The sequence below is a fragment of the Sciurus vulgaris genome (assembly GCF_902686455.1).
Source record: "Sciurus vulgaris genome assembly, chromosome: 2".
NCBI lineage: Eukaryota > Metazoa > Chordata > Mammalia > Rodentia > Sciuridae > Sciurus > Sciurus vulgaris.
Window position 1 is genome coordinate 111,957,028 of NC_136462.1, and position 20,583 is coordinate 111,977,610.

Here is a 20,583-nt window from a genome sequence, read left to right on the forward strand (position 1 = left end):
TGAGAATTGAGATATATAATGTCCAGATTCTTCTGTTTGACTTGTACATTATATATTTTCTTATAATTTTTTTTACTTGCCCTTTCCTTGTGCTACTTCTTCATTATTTTTCCTATTACCTCTTCCCTTTTTTCCATATATGAAACTGATAGGAAACAAGTCCCTTAGACCAGTCTGCTATTTTCATAACTGCTTAGAAGTTAAAATTCCTACCTAATGTATGAGATGGAATGTCTTATTTCTGTCTTTGGGTTATGTAGGGTGCAGCTTGTGAACATCAAAATCTCAGCCTGTTTTACTGTATGTCATTTGAGGTAGCTGAGGTGCAGGTCATACCTGGACCTGTTTATTATGTTTTAAATTCTTTTTACCACCAGATTATGCAGTTGCAATGCACAAGAAGTCATTAACCATTTTGCTTTAGCCATTTTGTAAAAGTGTGGTATTTTTTACTATAATTCTAGAGTGGGGAAAAGAAACTTCGTTGTTTTTTTTGCAGTGCTGGGCATGGAACACAGGACTCATGCATTCTGAGTACTCTACCACTGAGTTATAACTCCAGCTCCTAAAAATTCTTAATGAACTTGCATCCATGTTAAGGAAAGTCTTTTACTTTTAGGCAACATTTGGGATCTAAAGTTGAGTAGGCTTCTAGGCAAATTTCACATTATCTTTCTCTCAAGTATTTTTGTATATGAAACTTGAGTCATGCAGTCTCATTATATATACTTAAATGGTACAATAACGTTGCTGTATGGTGAACATTATTTTTTTATTTTGAAAAGTATTGATTCATTTGTTTATGTAGTCGTAGATAGACAGAATGCCTTTGTTTTGTTTATTTTTATGTAGTGCTAAGGATGAACCCAGTGCTTCACACATGCTAGGGGAAATTTTCTGCCACTGAGCTGTAGCCCTAGCCCTGTTATTGTGAACTTTAAAACAAGCAAGTGTATGATTTTTTTTTTCTTTAGTGCTTACTTCAAGTTTATGTTTCTCTCCTCCTCTAGTGTTTGAAATAATATCATTTTACTGACCTAAGTTGTATTGCTTTCATTAGTAAAAGCATAGCTTAGTTTGCTACTGTTTCATCATAGTAATGTTTCTGTGGTTTATATTAGTAGGCCCTTTCAGCCCTAGCAGAGATAGAACCAGGCAGTGTTGATTTATTAGTGTCATTTTTTCATCCTTATGTAATGTTTTCTTTCTCCTCATTTCTGTACAAACAAAATAATGTTATAATGATTTAATTCACATCACAGATACTTGTTGGAGGGAGACTAACCATTGAGATATTGTACTGCTCAGAGGAATGATAGAGACAGCAAGGGATCATATTTTTATATGGGATAACAAACAATGTTGATATTTTAAAATCTTTGCAGGGCATGGTGGCATGTGCCATTAGTCCTAGCCATTCAGGAGACTAGGCAAGAAGATCACTTAGTCCATGAGTTTGGACTGTAGTGCCCTGTGCCAATCCTGTGACTAGCCACTGCATTCCAGCTTGGGCAGCATAGCCAGAGATCCTCTCTCTTACAAAAAAAAAAAAAAATTTGATTAATTACAAACATTTTTTCCTATAAAAGAGTAAGGGGTATGGAAGCTTGAAGGGTTGAAATCCTTGCTTAAATAAAAATGTCTCAGTTCTAATCAAAATAGGGTAACTGAGCTGGAAATTTAAGAGAGACTGGAAAAGTTGGAAAATTAAGCAACTAATGAGGGATTTGTTTGTACATAGGTTGGTTAAATCATTGAGAGCAAATGTGAAGATGTGGTTTTGAGGTTTTGACTAACATAAATTACTCCCTCCTATTGTTTTAGAACCTACAAAACAAAGAACCTGCATTTTATCTTGACAAACAAGAATTGATGTAGTCAAGCACTCTAAAAGTAATCATAGCACAATTAAGTTTAGCATTCTTCAGAGAGAGGAAGAACAAAATCTATCATAGGAATTCAGTTTAAGGAACTTAAGCTGTGATCATGTATGTACTTTAGGAAAAGTGGAAAGATTTAAAAAGTAAATAAACTGCTAGAAGTTCAAAGACTTAAAAACCACCATATCTGAAATTTGTTTTACAAGAAAGCAAAGAATATAAAGGATCATACCAAACAGATGTTTATTTGACATAGTCTTAGAAGTTGTAAAGAGGAGAAAGGTATCTTTTTAAAAATTGAAAACATTTTCACTGGGCTCAGTGTCATATGCCTGTAATCCCAGTGACTCAGGAGTCTGAGGCAGGAGGATCACAAGTTCTAGGTCAGCCTTAGCAAGCCCCTCAACAATTTGGTAAGACCCTGTCTCAAAATATAAAAGAAAAAGAACCAGGAATATGGTTCAATGGTAAAGAACCTCTGGATTCAATCCCTAGTAACCGCCTCCCCGCAAAAAAGGAAAAACATGTGCAAAGGCAGAAAACTTCAATTTGCTCTACTCTCCCTAAATCTGTAACAACCTTCAGCAAGTCACTAAATCTATCTGAACCTCAGTTATTTAATCTGTAAACTGCTTAGTAATTAATACATCACATATAGTGTAATGCTCTCAGTAGCAACTAGAACAGCACTCTTGAAATCAAATTCACTAATATTTCTACAAGAAAATATTGATTTCGAAATAGAACAAAAGAAACTAGCCTCTTATTAGTTGGAGTCACAGTTGCACTTAACTTATAAAAGAATAACTTTTGTTTCACAGCCTTATGGTTACCTCCAAAGACCAAATTGATAAGTTCTTCTATGTGGATATGTGGAAGAATGTAATCAATAACACTCAACCTATTTGCCTTTTTTTTTTTTGGGTACTGGACCCAGGGCCGCTTTACCAGTGTGCCAGATCCTTAACCTTCTTCTTCCCTTTTTTTTTTTTTTTTTTTTTGGTAGTGCTGAGGATTGAACCCAGGGCCTTGTGCATGCAAGGCAAACACTCTGCCAACTGAACTATATCCCCAACCCTTGCTTTTTATTTTGAGACAGGGTCTCACTAAGTTGCTCCTGCCTTGCTTAATTGCTAAGGCTGTTCCTGAACTTGTAATCCTGTGCCACCACACCTGGCTTATTTGACATTTAAATAAATGTTTTACATAAGGGAAATATTTAGGTTTTCCTATGACTTTAGGCTCTTTAGGGAGTTAGGTATCCAATTGTTCAGACTGTACTTAAGGAATATCTTGACTATATGAGAAAGATGAAAAGTAGATGAGCTTCAGTGTGGATGAGAATTGCATTTAAAAATAGGCAGAAAGTCCAAAATGGGTAACTTCTAGCTAACAATTGCAGGCCCGAAAGGAAACTAGGAATCTTGTTATGCTATTCATAGAAAAATTAACTCAGTTTGCTACCAGAGAAATGTTGTGTGCCATTAGGAAGGGAATCAGGACTAAATAAACTCCTCTCCATCAGGTACAGTGACATACACCTGATGTATATTGCTTGAGAAGCTGAGCAAGAGGGATTGACAGTTTTGAGGATAGCCTCAGCATCTTAGTGAGACCCTGTCTCATAAATAAATAAATAGCCTGGGGTGGGGCTGAGGTTGTAGCTCAGTGGTAAGGTACCTCTGGGTTCAATCGCCAGCGAATAAATGAATGAATGAAACAAACTCCCCGCTATGTAAAACCAAGGTTTGTCTATTCTTTGTGTTATGTATTCTGGTGACACCAAGAAATACATTTCACAGCTAATAACAAAGGATATGAAGACTTTAATGAAGACATGTTTAAAAGAAAAAAACAACTTTCAACTTTTTTTTTTCCATCATGGTGCTGGGGATAGAACGCAGGGCATCTTGGATGCTGTGCAAGTGCTCTATCATGAAGCTGTACTCCAAAGTCCAAAACCTTTTTTTTCTTTTAGTGCTAGGGATTAAACCCAGGGACTCACATATGATAAACATGCCCTCTACCATTAAGCTATACCCTTCCAGCCTCTCAACTTCGAAAAACAGAGAATATTAACAAACCCTGTCAAGCGATGAACCAAATGTACAGACTTGATCACCAGTTCTTAGGGTTCTATTTTAGAACCCTTTTCAAGTTAGAAATGAATTTTTCTTACTTATTGGGCTACTCTTACCAATAGTAAGTAAATAAAATGTGTTAACCTTAGAGGTGAAAAAAATTTAAAAATGTTTTGTGTTTTTAAATCAAACTTTTGAGCACTTCATGCAATTGTGAAAATAGTGCAGAGGAATCCCTTGTATCCTTTATCTAATTTCCTCCAATATCATAATGCCGACATTGATTGAAATTCACTTATTGTCTTTAGAATCCCATTTTACTTAGATTCATTTACATGTGCTTATGTGTGCGCATACATGATTTTATGCAATTTATTTTCTTTTCTGTGTTACTGGGGATTTAATCCAGAGACACTCTACTCCTGAATTACACCCCCAGCCCATTTTATTTTTAACTTTGAGGCAAGGTCCTCAGAGTTGGCTAGGCTGGTCTCAAAGTTGCTATCTTACTGCCTCATCCTCCCAAGTAGCTGAGTTTACAAGCATGCACCACTTCCTGCAGGACTTAATATTATTTACCTCTTTTTTTTTTTTTGGTCTGTTACATCCCTATCACTTTAATTTTCCAGACTCTGCAACAGATCCATAATTCTCACATTGTACTCAAATATGAATAATCCATTGTTGGTTAGTTTCTTTCTCCCTTTCTCTTTCTCCCTTCCTGTCATCGTCCTAATATCCTAATCTGTGGAGAATGATGCCATGATTCCCTTTTTATAAAATGCTACTTTAAGGATAATGTAGCTCAGTGGTACAGTTCTTGCATAACATATGTAACATACTAGACCCTGGGATCAGTCTCCAGCACTGCAAATAAATAAAATGCTACTTTAGGACCAGGACTGATCTAGTTTAGCAGATGTTTGTAGGTATTTACTCCTTTACTTTTTAAAAAAATTGTATACTATGCATATATTAAAGTATAGTAAGTGCATTTACAACTTCAGTGTTGTATATGTATACAGCCATATACACTATCCAGTTCCAAATACAAGAACATTTCTAACACTCTCCAAGGCTCCCTCATTTCTTCTCAGTCCCATTTCAGGCATTACCTTTTGTCTTTCTCTTTCTTTCTCTCTTTCTTTCCTCCCCTCCCTCCTTCCTTCGTTTTGTGGTACGGGGTATTGAACTCAGGAATGTTCTCACTGAACTGCATCCCAACCCTTTTCGTCTTGAGATAGGTTCTCTCTTGATTGCCACAGCTGGCCTCAAACGTGTGATCCTTCTGCTTCAGTCTCACTAGTAACTTGAATTACAGGCTCCACCATGCCTGTCACCTTTGATTTATAGGTATTTAATGTGATGGGTAAATGGTTTAATTCTGATAGCAACTATTTCATTTATTATACATTTAAGTATATACAGGTGATCCCTGATTTCTGATGATTCAACTTATAATTTTTCAACTGTGATCATTAAAAGGTGATATGCATTCAGCAGAAATCATACTTAAAGTTTTGAATTTTGATGTTTGTCCAGGTTAGCAATATGTAGTGCAGTATTCTTAGTAGGATATATGGTATGGTGCCGGACCACTGCAGCTCCCAGTCAGCCATGCAGTCACACGGACAAACAACTAATGCTCTTCAGCGTAGTGATTTTCAAAATGATTTTTAATTTTGAAAGTTCAGTTGGTAATTAGGCATATCAAATGCATTTTGGAGCTGGTGTGGTAGCACATGACAGTAATCACAACTTCTTGGGAGGCTGATGCAGGAAGATTGCAGATTTGAGCCAATCTGGACAATTTAGGAAGACTGTCTATAAAAAATAAAAAGGGCTGGGGTTGTAGCTCAATGCTAGAGTGTCCCTGGATTCAATCCCCAGCAATGCAATTGTGCATTCACACACACACAAAGATCAAACAAATGTGTATTGAACTTAGGATATTTTCAATTTGTGGATTTATTGGCACATAAGCCCATTATAAGTCAAGGAGCATCTGTACTTGGAGGCTTCCAGGAATTGGTTTAGAATACCTGACTTGTGGACTAGCCGTATTTTGAAATCAACTGCAGTGAGAATGAAGGCTAAAACAATACTCTGGAGCTGATGACATTTTAAGAATTGTGAGAACTACTTCGTTTTCTAACCTTCCTAAACCTTTTTTAGGGGGATGGAGAAGAGGCAGTACCAAGGATTGAATCCCTGACTTTATGTGTATTTGGCAAGCTCTACCAATAGAACGACATCCCAGCCCTCTCAGCCTTTTTAAAATTTTGAGACAGGGTTTCACCAAGTTTCGCAGGCTGGCCTCAAACTTGGAATCTCCTGCCTCAGCCTCAAGTAGCTGGAATTAGGAGGTGTGTACTACCACAGGTTGCTCCACTGTTTACTGTTTTCTTGAAAATTTTGCATTTCCTTCTCTTTAGTACAGAAAATTTTTATCTTTAGGGATAAGAACTAAATTATAAAGGCCTATGTGCCCTCTGATTAAAAGGGGAGGAGAGGGGCTGGGGCTGGGGCTCAGTGGTAGAGCGCTTGCCTGGCATGTGTGAGGCACTGGGTTTGATTCTTAGCACCACATAGAAATAAATGAATAAAATAAAGGTGCATCAACATCTGAAAATACATATTTAGATAACTAAAAAAAAGGTGGGGGGGAGATGGCTGAGCTTTTTAAGAATTTTTACTTTAGATAATCTTTGCCTTCTGCTTCTTCACCTACTTACACACAGGTCTTGGAAAAAGTTTCTTGGGTGGATCAGTTTCACTAAGTAAATCCCTCTGGAGTTGGGGCTGGATTATTTACAGATTCAGTTTGCTATTTAGCCTATTGTGGGTTTTATATGCTGACACAGAACAGTATTGACAAACACCAAGGATCTAAACCTGAACCCTGTTGAGTAGCTTTGTTCTGAGGAAAGTGTCAGTTGTTTCTGTGAAATGAAACAGGTCAAGCTTCATAATCTTTGTCTGAGGCTAGCAACCTGTGAGGACCATAAAACTGTTCATGACCTGTAGCATATAAAGACTTGGAGCCAGATATGCTACACTTTTATTCTTCTGTCCTTATTTGAATCGTGGTCAGATGAGTTCTGTTGAATTGGATGTCTTCTCAAATTGGCACTGTTAGTTTGTTCTTTATCTAATCTCCATTGGAGATATAGGCTGAGAGCTATGGTACTTGAGATGACACAGTTCCTTTGTTACAGTAATTAATGTAATAAATTAAGGGGAGGCCCAAAGGGAAGTTGATTGTTTCTCGTTAGAGCCCTAGGTGGAAATTCAGTTGATTAGTGAGCTCCCATGAAGTGTGGCAGGTGGAGAGGGAGGTGTGTGTTCTTCCAGCTGGGTAAGCTCAGAGTCACTGAGGATGGTTTACATCTTGTACTACTTCCACCTGAGGCGAGCTAAAAATGAAGTGATATCAGGGCAGCATCTGGAATTCAGGGAAGATGATATAAGGTTCTCTTCTCAGCAACTTCGTTGTATCCCATTGGTTTATTGACAGTTCCCTAGGGGAGCAACCCCTTTCAAACTTCACATAATTGAAATTTGAAAGGCGTAGCCTGTAGGTGGGGTCAGTGACCTAGTAGGTTGGTAGGAAGGATATTCCAGGTGTTAAAATGGAAGCCATGAGATTGGTACCTTGGCCCTGAGACAAGTTTTGTTTTATTTTGTTTTTTCCCTGTTCTGGTGATCAAACCCAGAGCCTCAGGCATGGTTGGCAAGAGCTCTACTACTGACTTTTATCTGCTCCCCACAGCCTGATCCTGAGAGATTTTTGAAGCAAAATGGAGTCTTTCTGTCAGGTGCTACAGTGTTAAGTGTTATGAAACATATCTGAGGGAGGAATAGTCTAAAAGAAAAACCCGTATCACTGAGTTCATGGAAAAAGAAATAATTGTTACTTCCTTTTATAGAACTCAAAAAAGTCTCAGTACAACCTGTAATATAATTTGTAAAAATATTTTAAATACTTTTTCTTTGAATTTTTTAATACTGTTGATACCTGTTAAAGGTAAATAACTCTGTGGTTTTTAAGTTCAGACATGAGAACTTTGTAAGAATATTTGAGTTATATATTTTTATACATTTTTATATAAAATTTTTATATTTTATATATTTTTGAACTGTCTTACATTTTTCAGTTTTGTGTCCTTATAATGTGCTTTGGAAATGATGGATCCTCCTTTCATATTTTGTTTTGTTGGTACTGGGAATTGAACCTAAGGGCACTTAACCATGAATCACATCCCAAGCCCTATTTTTTAAAATTTTATTTATATTTATGTATTTTTATGTGGTGCTGAGGATTGAGCCTAGTGCCTTACAAGTTTCAGGCAAGCGCTCTACCACTGAGCCACAACCCCAGTGCCAATGCCCCCCAGCCCTTTTTTGAAAATATTTTTTCTAGAGACAGTGTCTCACTCAGTTGCTTAGGACCTCACTAAGTTACTGAGGCTGGCTTTGAACTCATGATCCTCCTGCCTCAACCTCCCAAGCTTCTGGGATTGTAGGCATGTACCACCATGCGCAGCTCTCCCTTCATTTTATAACAAGAAAATTAATATTTAATGAAGCAACTTGGCCAGTGTCAGTGGAAATTTGAGTTCAGAAACCACATCTCCTAATTCAAAATTCAGTGTTCTTTTTACAATACCATATTTACCTTCCTAGAATTGAGTATAGCATTTTTTTCCCCCTCTGGCATTAAGCTTTTAGAGAAAAATACCTAGCCAGACAATCCTGACATCCATATTTCATGTGTGAGACCTGAGTTTTCCCAGGCAGATTATATACACACAAAACTGTTGATCATGCCAAAGTCTATTAAGATTCTAAAACCTATAAGAGGACATATAATTTATAGATACACGTATATATACATAGTGTATTTGCTGCTTTAAATGTAATTGTCTATAGGTAATTACAAATTAGGAATCATCTTTGAAGTACTCTACAGTGAATGCAGAGCTCTTTCTGAGTGGAAAGAGAAGCAGTTTTCTTGTTACATTTGGAAATAAACAGGCCCCAGTTGCTGTTTGTACCTTCTGGGCAGGGGCAGAGACCTCACTTGAAAACTCCCTTTTTTCATTCTTAGCCCTCTTGAAGAGAGGCCTCATTCATTCCTGAATGAGGTAGAGGATAGTCTGGTCTGACAAATGCCCTCAAAAAAGCAATTAATGGACTAGGGTTGCAATTCACCTAGTCATGTTCAAGGCCCTGACTTCAATCCCCAGTACTATAAAACACTTTTATTAAGGCAATTAATGAATTTAATGTATAATTTACAAATGTGCCACTCTGTGAGCTGGAGTCTAAGAGCTGGATTTGAGTTTTAAATAGGAAACTAGGACTTAACACTTTGTCAGTGGTTGTGGTACGCTGCTTTTGACCACAAATGCTTTGGTTGGGTTGGGTACATGAAGAGTGATTTTCGTGACTTATCTTGGTCCTTTAGCTCTATCCATGCAGAGAGGAAGTTTTTGGTGGTCAACTATAGGAACAAAGCACAAATAGTATTGACAAGCAATGGTGGACAAATGATACCAGTGTCTGGTGATTAGTGGTCCTTAATAGGGAAATAGAGTACCATGAGGCAGAAGGAGAGAAAGGAAAATATTCACAGACGCTCTTGCAAATTGTAGTTGCCTTGTGTTCTCTAGAAGGTATTGGTTATTCTGATTTTGCACCTTTTCATGAAAGCAAGAGGTCACTGCTCTTCATTTCCAACTAGCATATTATCCTACCTTTTAGTGTTAAACATCACTTCAGTGACCTGTCAGAGAGTCGATTATTGTATAAAATCGTGGATGCTGTAGCATGCAGATGGAAAAGATATCCTTGGCAATTTTATAACATCTTTTAAAACATACCACCAAAGTCACTATGAAGCCTGCAGAGTTTGAAGATCTGGGTTTCTGAAAAGTCACCTGGTTAAAAAGTAATACTTATGAAAAAATTTCATTCTCAAAAATAGAGGACAGAACTCTCCAGAAGAATATTAGGGCTGAGTGCCATAGTCTATATCAGGGTTGGGTGCTATGGCACCCAGAAACTTGGAAGACTGAGGCAGGAGGATTAAAGGTTTGAGTCTAGCCTCAGCAGTTTAGCAAGACTCTGTCTTGGAATTAAAATTTCTTTAAATTAAAGGACTGGCAATGTATCTGTTATCAGTGGAGCATTCCTGGGTTCAATTCCCCATACCATATACAAACAAAAAAATCATCAAGGTCACTAAAGATGGGGCTGGGGAGATAGCTCAGCTGGTAGAGTGCTTGCCTCACAAATACAAGGCCCTGAGTTCGATCCTCAGTACCGCAAAAAAAAAAAAAAAAAAAAAAATCACTAAAGATCAGTTTACAGGCTAGGCACGTTGGTGCATGCCTGTAATCCCAGTTACTCAGGAGACTGAGGAAAGAGGATTTCAAGTTCAAAGCCAGCCTCAGCAACTTAGTGAGACCCTGTCTTAAAAAATAAGAAGAGCTCAGTGATAAATCCCCTTGCTTCAGTCCCCAATACCAAAAAATAAAAATAAAGAAAAAAGATCAGTTCTTAGAATATGTTTCTTGGTTTACATTGTGATCATTCAGGAATTCTAAGTAGTCTCTCTAGTAGGGAAAAACTTTTTGATAAGATACATCAATAGAATTGTATATTTGAATAAAGCCCTAGGTATGTCCAAATTAATCCTACCACACATAGAGGGGGTCTTCTGTATATTTATTTGATAAGTGACTTTGCTTTTTCTGCTTAGTTTCAGTGATAGACATGGCTTTGTTACATATTGTGGGTCATTGTTGGAAATCTCAGGCTATGGAATTTTTTTTCTGAAACTTGTCTTTCTATAACTGCTTACACACATTTTTCTTTAGCCTCAGCATCACAGAATAACTTTCTCCCACATTCTAACCATCATATATTTGAAACAACCAGCCCTTCTCCCTTCTGTGTTCTTTCCAAACTGAAGAATCCCAGTTTCAGGATTTTTGTTTGTGGGTTTTTTTTGTTTTTTGATACTGGGGATTGACCCTGGGGGTACTTTACCACTGAGCCACATCCCCAGCTTGTTTTGTTTTTTATTTTGAAATAGAGTCTCACTAAGTTGCTGAGGCTGACCTTGAATTTGTAATCTTCCTGCCTCAGTCTCCAGAGTCACTGGGCTTATAGGCATGTGTCACCATGCCTGGCTCAGTGATCATTTCTAATATGTGCATTGTTTTCAAATTATAAAATTTAGTTGGTATTTGTATTTACAAAAGTTATTTAATTTATGCTATATTGAACTGATTTTAGTGTTCTAGCTCATTTTTATCCCTATATATAGTCATGTATATGTATATGTGTGTGTGTTTTGCTTAGGCTGGCTTTGAACTTCTGATCCTCCTGCCTCAGCCTTCCAGGCACTGGGATGAGCCCCCTATATTTGTTCTTACATAACTGAAAATATGTTGTTTTTACACAAGATAAACAACTTGGCTTATTGTAAGATTCTTAGTCTTTTCAAAATTCTGTAGCTTTTCATTGTCTTCTCTTTTAAAAAAAATATTTTTTAGTTGTAGAGGGACACAATGCCTTGATTTTATTTATTTACTTTTATGTGGTACGGAGTATCCAACCCAGTGCTCAGTGCTTCACACGTGCGAGGGGAGCATATTAACACTGAGCCACAACCCAGCCCTTCATTGTCTTTTATCATTTAATATTGTTGAGTATTCTGAGAGCAATCCAGTTTTTGTTGTTTGTAATTTAAAATTTTTCCAGAATGTGTGCACATTTGGCTTTTTAATTGATTTTTGCCAAAAATACAGTGAATTTTTCCAGTCTGTGAGATTTGTTCTGCTCAAGGTGTTATTCATGTATTATGTATTTGATAGGTTGCTTTTTTCCATTTGTTCTAATCTCTTATTTTCCTTCAATGGTAAGAAATGTTCTCTCTCTCTTTCCTTCTTTTTTTTTTTTTTTTTTTTCACTTCCATTCTGGAAAAATATCTTTGTTTTCTTATATTTCAACTGATCCACTCTATGCTTTCTGATTTTTTTTGTATGACTTTTAATTGGTACTGCATTTTTATTTACTTACATCTTTTTTGTGGTGCTGGGGAGTGAACCTGGAGCTGAAGGACATGTACTATCACTGAACTATACCTCTAACTCACCTTTTTTAAGTCTCATATCTTTTTGTCCTTTCAATTAAATTATGTCTTTTCAGCCAGTTTTTTTTTGTTTGTTTGTTTTGTTTTGTTTTTGTTTTTGTTATACTTTGTTTTGTTTTGTTTTTGGTACTGGGGATTTAACCCAGGCGTGCTTTACCACTGAGCTACATCCCCAGTCTTTTTATTTTTATTCTGAGATAGGATCTCACTAAGTTGTAGAAGCTAGCCTCAAACTTGAGATCCTCCTGCATCAGTCTCCCAAATTGCTGGGATTACACAAGTGCACCATCTTGCCCAGCTAACTTCTTGCCTTCTTGTTTTCTCTCCCTTATTGGCATAATTTGTCCTGTCTCATACAATCAGGTTAACCAGTATAGTAGTATGAGAACTGTCAAAAATTCAGTGACAGGGCGGGGGATAGCTCATTTGGTAAAGTACTTGCCTTACATGCACAAGGCCCTGGGTTCAATCCCCAGCACCACAAAAAAAGTTTTTAAATTAAAAAAAAAAAATTTTCAGTGAACACTAACATTTTTGTATGTTTAGACTTTCTCTTATATACTACTGCAGGGTCTCTCTGCCATTCTGTTTCCTAAAGTCTTGAATCTATGGCACATTTAACTTTTTCCAGGGATAAAACAACTTGGACTCACTTTAGTGGTTAAATTATACACTGATGGTAGTGCAGTTCTGGAGGACAGTGGGTAGATCTTAGATTACTGTGGATTATGTGCTAAACCCAGCCACAGTTGGAAAGATTGCAGAGGTGATAAATTATGATTTTGGAAAGAAGTTTGCACTGATAATCCTCTTTAGTGAAGATTCAGTTTAGCATTTCCTTTTCTAGAAATGCCCACAACCCGTAATGTTAGAATTATTTCAATACCACATTCCATTCTCTTCTTCCCTATTTTATTCAGTGCTGTTTTCCCAGCACCTAGTTTAATGCCTAGCACTTCATAGGCAATAAATTTAAAAAAAAAAAACTTCAAATGAATGAACAAATATATACTACGTTGTTCTTCCACAGAGACCAATTCTTGCGTAGCCTTGAGAATTCAAGACTAAACTGTTTACTAAAAAATTCTTAAGAATTCTTGATCATTTTCAAAAATATCATCTCTGACTCATTAGGGATCATGTTTTCTTTACCTTATGCATGACTTTTTTTTTTAATAGTTCCTACATCTTATCCAGTGCCTGTCCTCACCACCCCGCCACCACCACCATTTTTTGCTCATCCTTTTTGAAGGAAGATCAAGGTAGTCTTGACTGGCTAATAAACAGTTATTGGTTGCTGTTGATATACGTTTTCTACTTGGGTAGTGGATTATTTTATTTCAGATCTATAACTAAATGACAGATTAATGTGCACCCTGCTTGCTTGCTCTCTGTCAAATCCCAGTTAGCAAGCATTCACCTGGTACAACTTTGCTTTCCTAGGGTACATCTTTTTTTGCTCCTGCACTCTGATTCTTTGACACTCTTGAGGAAGTAGGTGAAAAGGCACAATTTGTCTTTTCTTTATTCTATCTATAGCATTTGCCTGTTAGATAGCCATTTTGTAGGATACATTGTGAACAGTACTGGTTTGCTGTTTCTATTCAGTTATCTTAGAAAAGTTATTTTCTAAATGGATATGGAAAGATAATGCACAAAGGAGTAAGCAAGAACAGAACTCCTTGACTTTATCTTCAAGTAATACTTGAATGGTATCTGTTACTGCTGGGTTTTATAAATGATTTACTCCTCAAGTCTCATGAGTCAGGAGACAATACAGATAAATTATCCTTTTAATAATCCCACACCCACATTTTAAGCCAATCTCTTTTTTAAAGCCCTTCTGTTTATCAATACAGTGCTATCAATCTTATTTAAGAAAGTGAAAGTTATTCTACATTATTGGTGTTTGGATCTTAGAGTGGCCAATTTTGACAGGGTAAAAACATTTTTCTTTTCTTTTCTTTTTTTTTTTTTTTTTTTTTTTTTTTTTTTTTTTGTATCTCCATTAAGTATTTTGTGGGGAAAGGCCACATCGAACTTGGCTTTTTAGACATGATTTTAAGTCTGGAGTTTGATAATGCTGATGTATTTTCTCTGGATTTAAGTGATTGGTTGAATCTTCTCAGAATTGTTTCCTCTAGTTGCAGTCTTTGCCCCCTGTCCTGAAATTGCATTTTCCTTTGCTCTGCTTACTTTTCTTTTACTTAACCATAATAAGGCCTTTTTTCCCAATGGTGGTATGGTTTTTAGTGAGTACTGACCTCACAAGTAGAATGTTGAAGCTTCAGTTAGCTCATGTTCTGAGGCTGTGATAAATCAAAAAGCCAGGAGAAAAGGGGTTTGAGTAAAGTTGTGCTGGAGCCTGAATCTGTGATATGACAAGGCCTGTACTAATTGAAGAATTGCCAGCTAGTTGTGGTTGTAGAAATAAGTCTCAGGAAGGGGAAACTAACTCCTAGTTAAGACTTACTACAGAATTTCTGGGTAATTGGAAATATTTTATTCTCCCCTGGGGAGATGGAATGGGAATTAACTTTTCTCTAGGTTCAGTGTGATTTGGTTAGAAATACAGTTGAACCTGTTTGTTTGGTCCATTGTGATATGATAGCCACACAGGAAGGGTCTGTTTTATGTGGGAGTTTGTTTCAGGCTGTTTCCTTGCCTGTATTGTTTCTTTTAACAGCTTTTTAAATTTTCTTTTTCCAGCAATGATGTTGTCCACTGGGCATGTACTGACCAATGTGGCAGGTCTGAGAACATAGCTGAAGCTGAAAATAGGAAAGCTGGGGGCAAGGAAGAGCCTTGAATCTTGAGGTGGGACGTTGACTCTAAGATGTCCTTGAGCAGTGGAGCCTCCGGAGGGAAAGGAGTGGATGCAAACCCGGTTGAGACATACGACAGTGGGGATGAATGGGACATTGGAGTAGGGAATCTCATCATTGACCTGGACGCCGATCTGGAAAAGGACCAGCAGAAACTGGAAATGTCAGGCTCAAAGGAGGTGGGGATACCAGCTCCCAATGCTGTGGCCACACTACCAGACAACATCAAGTTTGTGACCCCAGTGCCAGGTCCTCAAGGGAAGGAAGGCAAATCAAAATCCAAAAGGAATAAGAGTGGAAAAGACACTAGCAAACCCACTCCAGGGACTTCCTTGTTCACTCCAAGTGAGGGGGCAGCTAGCAAGAAAGAGGTGCAGGGGCGCTCAGGAGATGGTGCCAATGCAGGAGGCCTGGTTACTGCTATCGCTCCCAAGGGCTCAGAGAAGGCAGCTAAGGCATCCCGCAGTGTAGCCGGCTCCAAAAAGGAGAAGGAGAACAGCTCATCTAAGAGCAAGAAGGAGAGAAGCGAAGGAGTGGGGACTTGCTCAGAAAAGGATCCTGGGGTCCTCCAGCCTGTTCCCTTGGGAGGACGGGGTGGTCAGTATGATGGAAGTACAGGGGTGGATACAGGAGCTGTGGAGCCACTTGGGAGTATAGCTATTGAGCCTGGGGCTGCGCTCAATCCTTTGGGAGCTAAACCGGAGCCAGAGGAAGGGGAGAATGAGTGTCGCCCGCTAAAGAAAGTCAAGTCTGAAAAGGTAAGAGGTGGCCAGATCTGGCTGCCCACTTCCAGTCAAAACTGCCCTGGACTAACCGCCAAATGCTGTGTGCACTGTGCTGGAGGCTCATTAGTTTGTGGGTAATGACCAATTACAAGGTCAGAGCAGCTGGTAAGGATAATGTGGTTTTGTTCCAATTAGAGGATTCCCTACAGACTCATTTACAGCAAGCTTGGACATTTTGGAGTAATGCATCTGTTCTTAGAATTCTACTTGGTAGAATGAATTTTCTCCCATCTTGTTATTGTCCCATCTGAGACACTTGTTGCTTGAGGCTGGCACCAAACCTTTATGTGGTTTCCAGCTTGAATGACATTTCATTATTAGAGTCATAATAGTTGACAAACTTAATTGACTTTTGGTTACATATATAGGGCTATTCTTAATGGAATAAACAGTGGTATTGGGTTTCTGGAAGAACCAAAAGATTGATTAAGCTTCATGGCATATCTTCCAAGTGTTCTATTGGTGGCTACCCAAGAGTACAAGGACACAGTTTCTGGACTGGTAAACAAGGGACAAGAGGTCCTGACTATCCCACAAAATACTTAATCAGGCCTTATGAGTTACTATTGTGGCTATGAATTTGGCCTAGAAAGAATTTTTGGCCTCTGAAAGGGTATCTCTTTGCCAGGTACCTCCTGCAACTATTGGGAATCAGTATCCTGGTGGTTTTGTAGCTGCCAAATAGTATAATGATACCTTGTCTTTTGCTTGACTGAAAAGGTTATGTGCCTGCAGCCCTACGATGCATCAGGACTGAGCCCCTCCTCTAAGAATAATGATCTTAGTTGATCTTAATAAATGTCTGAGTGAATGTCTCTCAGGGCTGGAGAAGAATAGGTGTGTATCTGGGGTCAATTCAGGCTGCCTTAAACTTGAGCAACTTACAATTTCCTACAAAGCAGCTGAACCAGTGATGAAGGAAATGTTCATCGGCTCTTGATTTTCTGCTCTGTGCTTTGCGCACCCTGTGCTTTCAGCTGATCCCAGCAGATGCAGTATAAATTGATTTCTGTGTAATTACATCAACTACAGCAGGGAATACTATTTCCATATGTAAGTGTTAATAAATAAAGGCTGGATGTGCATGTTTGGGTGGTGGTGCCCTCTTAGTGCCTGGATTTAGTGGTAGCTTGTGTTTTCTTTGCTCTAGGTATTTTAGTCTTTGCCTCTGGCACATCTGTAGCTTTTAGCAACATCTGGGTTTTTCTGGTAAGAGAGCTGTGAATTTCTTCCACTAATATACCACAATGGTTCATTCCCTTTTACAAGTGACAGCTGCTAGAGAGGCTGCCTGTGTTTAGGTGGCAGATGCCATAGTCCACCTTAGTAGGGTTAAGTTCCAGCTGGTTATAGGCATTGCTCATCTTGTGTTGGCTGTGATTTGCCATTTTCTCAGAGGTACAGATGGATAATACTGTTTTAAAGAGGCCTAGGAGTACCAGGAGTTCTTGCTTCTGTTCCAGGCCCATTAGACTGTTCCCTACAGCTGACTTCAGGAAACTCTATATTCCTATATCTATATTCATAATCTTTGTTCTTCCTGTACCCAGAAGCACTTCTGAGGGTGGCTTTGATTTTCTTTCCTGTTTAGTGTACTTACGTTGCAATATTCTAAGCCCAGTTGTAATCTTGGGTGAAAGGATGAATATTGCTTATTGTTTAGCTTTATATTGGATATAAGTCCAAATGTCCATGGTTATCTCCAACAGAAAAGCAAATGGAACCCATTTTCTTTCACTGGTGTAGGGACTGGTTGATGATGGCCCTTCAGATTATAATTGCTTAAAGATGCAGTACATTCAGCTAAGAATATACCTTGGTGTGTGCATTTACGATTATGTAACAACCAATCCTACCATTATGTACAACTATAATGTACCAAGAAAAAAATTGAGGGAAAAAATCCACTCTTAAAAATATATAAAATGAATGTACCTTGGTCCCAGGAAGTTTTGCCCTTTAGTAATATAGCTTTGCTATTATGTTTTGCCTCTCAGACTGTAAGAATGGGGCAGTGAAATAAGAGGCAGTAGGGAGACAGACAGCTTTCAGTTTTTGGAATAAATATAGAATTGCTGGGAAGTACTTTTAGAAGGAGAAAATTTGCTGTGCAGTTTTATGTTACCATAAGCAAGAGCTTTTTTCACAATTCCTTCCTTTTTCCTCAATCCTTTTGGACACACTGGTTCTGAGGGTGCTTTGCCATATTGCCTTTGTCCAACAAAATAATTATTTAAATAATTGTTTGGAAGTTGCTAAGAGATAGAAACACATGATTCAGAGAGAGAGAGCATTTCTGGGACCAGAGGAGGGAAAGAAGGGTTGGGAGTATGGCTCTCAGTGGTAGAATGCTTACCTAGCAAGCAGAAGTCCCAGGGTTCAATCCCCAGCACCACACCAAAAAAAAAAAAAAAAAAAAAGGAAAGAAAGGTATAAGAACCCTGCAGTGGAGCAGTTTTTCAGAAACAAAATCCCAGGCTTTTGGTCATACTAGGTACTCAACCATCGTTTGATGATTAGTATTATCGTTTTTAAGCAAAGTCTGTGAAAACCTCTTTTTAAGAATTTTTCTCTGAAATGAGGGTCTAGCTAGACATAGCAATGCACTCCTGAACCCCAGCTACTCAGGAGGCTGTGGCAAGAGGATCACGAATTCAAGGCCAGCCTCAGCAATTTAGAGACCCTGTCTCAAAATAAAAATGGTTTCGGGGAGCTGGGGTTGTGGCTTAGTGGTAGATAGAGTACTTGCCTAGCATGTGTGAGGCATTGGGTTCAATCCTCAGCACCACATATAAAATAAAGGTCCATTGACAACTAAAAAAAAAAAAAAAAAAAAAAAAGTCTTGGGGTATTGCTCAGTGGGGTTAAAACATCCCTGGGTTCAGTCCTCAGTACCCCTAAAAGAAGAGGCAGGGTGGAGGGGGAAGTTAGGGTTGTTGCCAATTAGCATGGTGCACATCTATAATCCTATCTACAAAGGGATCACAAACCCAAGGCCAGCTTGCACAATTTAGAAAGACCCTGTCTCAAAAAATAAAAAGACTGGGGATGTAACTCAGTGGTAGAGCACCCCTGGGTTCAATTTCTAGTACCAAAAAAAAAAAAAAGAAAAAGAAAGGCAGGCTTGTCTATGGCCTAACTGGTTTGGAATGTTCTTTCTTTGTACGAACAACCAACAAAATCAGACAGCAAAACAGATGTTTTGATGTAATCTAAAACTGCATACCCTCAAACTGGGAACTGTCATGAAAAGGAGAAACTCATAAAATTTGGAGTGTGTTAATTAGAGAGAGTTCCCTTTACCCTCTTCGAAAATAGGAGAGAAAACAGTAGAGTCTGTGGAGCAGGGTAGAATTGCCATACATTGACTATTCTCTAATGAGGCAGATTTGAATATTCAAGTTACTACCTTAGGGATTTCTCTCTCGGAGTAGGTATCTCAGGCTGTGGCCAAGGAAATTTTCTGAGTCTGGGATGTGGATTTCCATTAATGGCATCCACTTTTCCTCCACCATACCTTTCTGTCAGGGGGCACATTATGTTGTTTTCCAGGGTTCTATGAGATACCAGAGATGGCTCAGCAACTGCTGCTGCCGTAAATTATTGGTGAACACTCCTGTTTCATATTTCTGGTCAACTGAAGAGGCTGGGAAGGGAATGTTGAGGTATAAACAAGATAGAGTTTTCTGGCTCCTGCCTGCTTCCTTGTGTTTGGTTTGACTGATAGGTTGTTACAAGTTTAGGGATGGAAAAGAAGTAGGGAGGAGGGTGTCTGTCTGAGTGTCCTAAGCTTAGTGCCCCTGTCGCCAGTCCGACAAGCAAGGAAAAAGGAATTTACAAACCACAGACAGCAGTGATCTGTCTGTGCTGTCAGGGTTTATGTCTAAGAGTTTAAGGTGAGACCTCTTTTTTTAATCTTTTTCTTTTTTTTCTCCCTCCAAATCATATGAGGTATCCGTGGGCTCTAGTGGCTGAAGGGTCTAAAATTTTGCTCCCTACCTCTCCTTAACAGCTGCTTTTTATCTTACAAGGTAGGAGCACTTCACTCTGCTTTCCCTACATTTATTCTCCTTTCAGAATAATGCATATAAATTTGTCACTTTCCCCATTCATTTAGGATGTAAAGAAAATGGCATAGCATGTTCTTTTCTCTTTTGCCTTCTGATCATGCATGCTATCATATCCATGTTCTGAGAGCATCTTCCTTTGCCCTTGGTTTTGTATTCCTGCCCTAATTTATGCCTTCCAACTCTTCTCTCTTGTCACAATCCCTCATTGCCCAGTCAAGGTCAGGTCTCTTATTCCTTCTGATCCAAGGCTTTCTCAACTTTCTCCACTTTCTACAACTGTTGTGAGCATAGCAGACAGCCTTGCTTCCTGAAGCCTAGTGCCCTCAAGCTTTTACCTTCATGGAAAAAAATAAAGAAATTGTTATTTTTATGGGACATAGTTGCATTCTCTAACTACAAGTTTAATTTATCTTTTCATTCAGCAGTTCTGTTTTCCTTCTGGGTATTGTAATTCAAGAAAGGCCCCGATAAAGATTATCTTGCCTAAATTTCCTCATGTTATAGAAGAGTAAATTAAGACCAGAGAGGCCATCTGATTGTTCAGAATCTCATAGGTAATCAGTGGCAAAACAAGCATGGGAGCCAGATTTTTGGACACCAAATTCTTATGGCATATTGCTATTCTGGATTTCTCAACAAATCCTTAACTGTCATGGAGTCTCCAGTTTTTAAAGACTACCTTAGAAACATTGAATGTAACTGTCGAGGTACCCCAAGATTCTTTCACTTTGTTTTCATAGAAACTTTTAACATTGTAGACACTCAAGTAAATGAAGG

The 20,583-nt window shown here is 38.3% G+C and overlaps 1 protein-coding gene across 11 annotated transcripts in view; it reads left to right on the top strand.

The window, feature by feature from the left end:
- ZNF609 (zinc finger protein 609) overlaps positions 1-20,583 on the top strand; it is a 225,949-nt gene that overhangs the window by 11,435 nt on the left and 193,931 nt on the right. For 5 of the 11 annotated variants that reach the window (XM_079125624.1, XM_079125632.1, XM_079125633.1 and 2 more), the window contains exon 2: positions 14,836-15,709. In XM_079125624.1, coding sequence (XP_078981750.1) covers positions 14,963-15,709 — 747 coding nt within the window. In that variant the 5' untranslated portion in view covers positions 14,836-14,962. Of the gene's footprint in view, positions 1-4,606; positions 6,328-13,305; positions 13,449-14,835; positions 15,710-20,583 lie in introns of those variants that run through there. The other 6 variants (XM_079125626.1, XM_079125625.1, XM_079125627.1 and 3 more) reach the window with 5 other exon arrangements.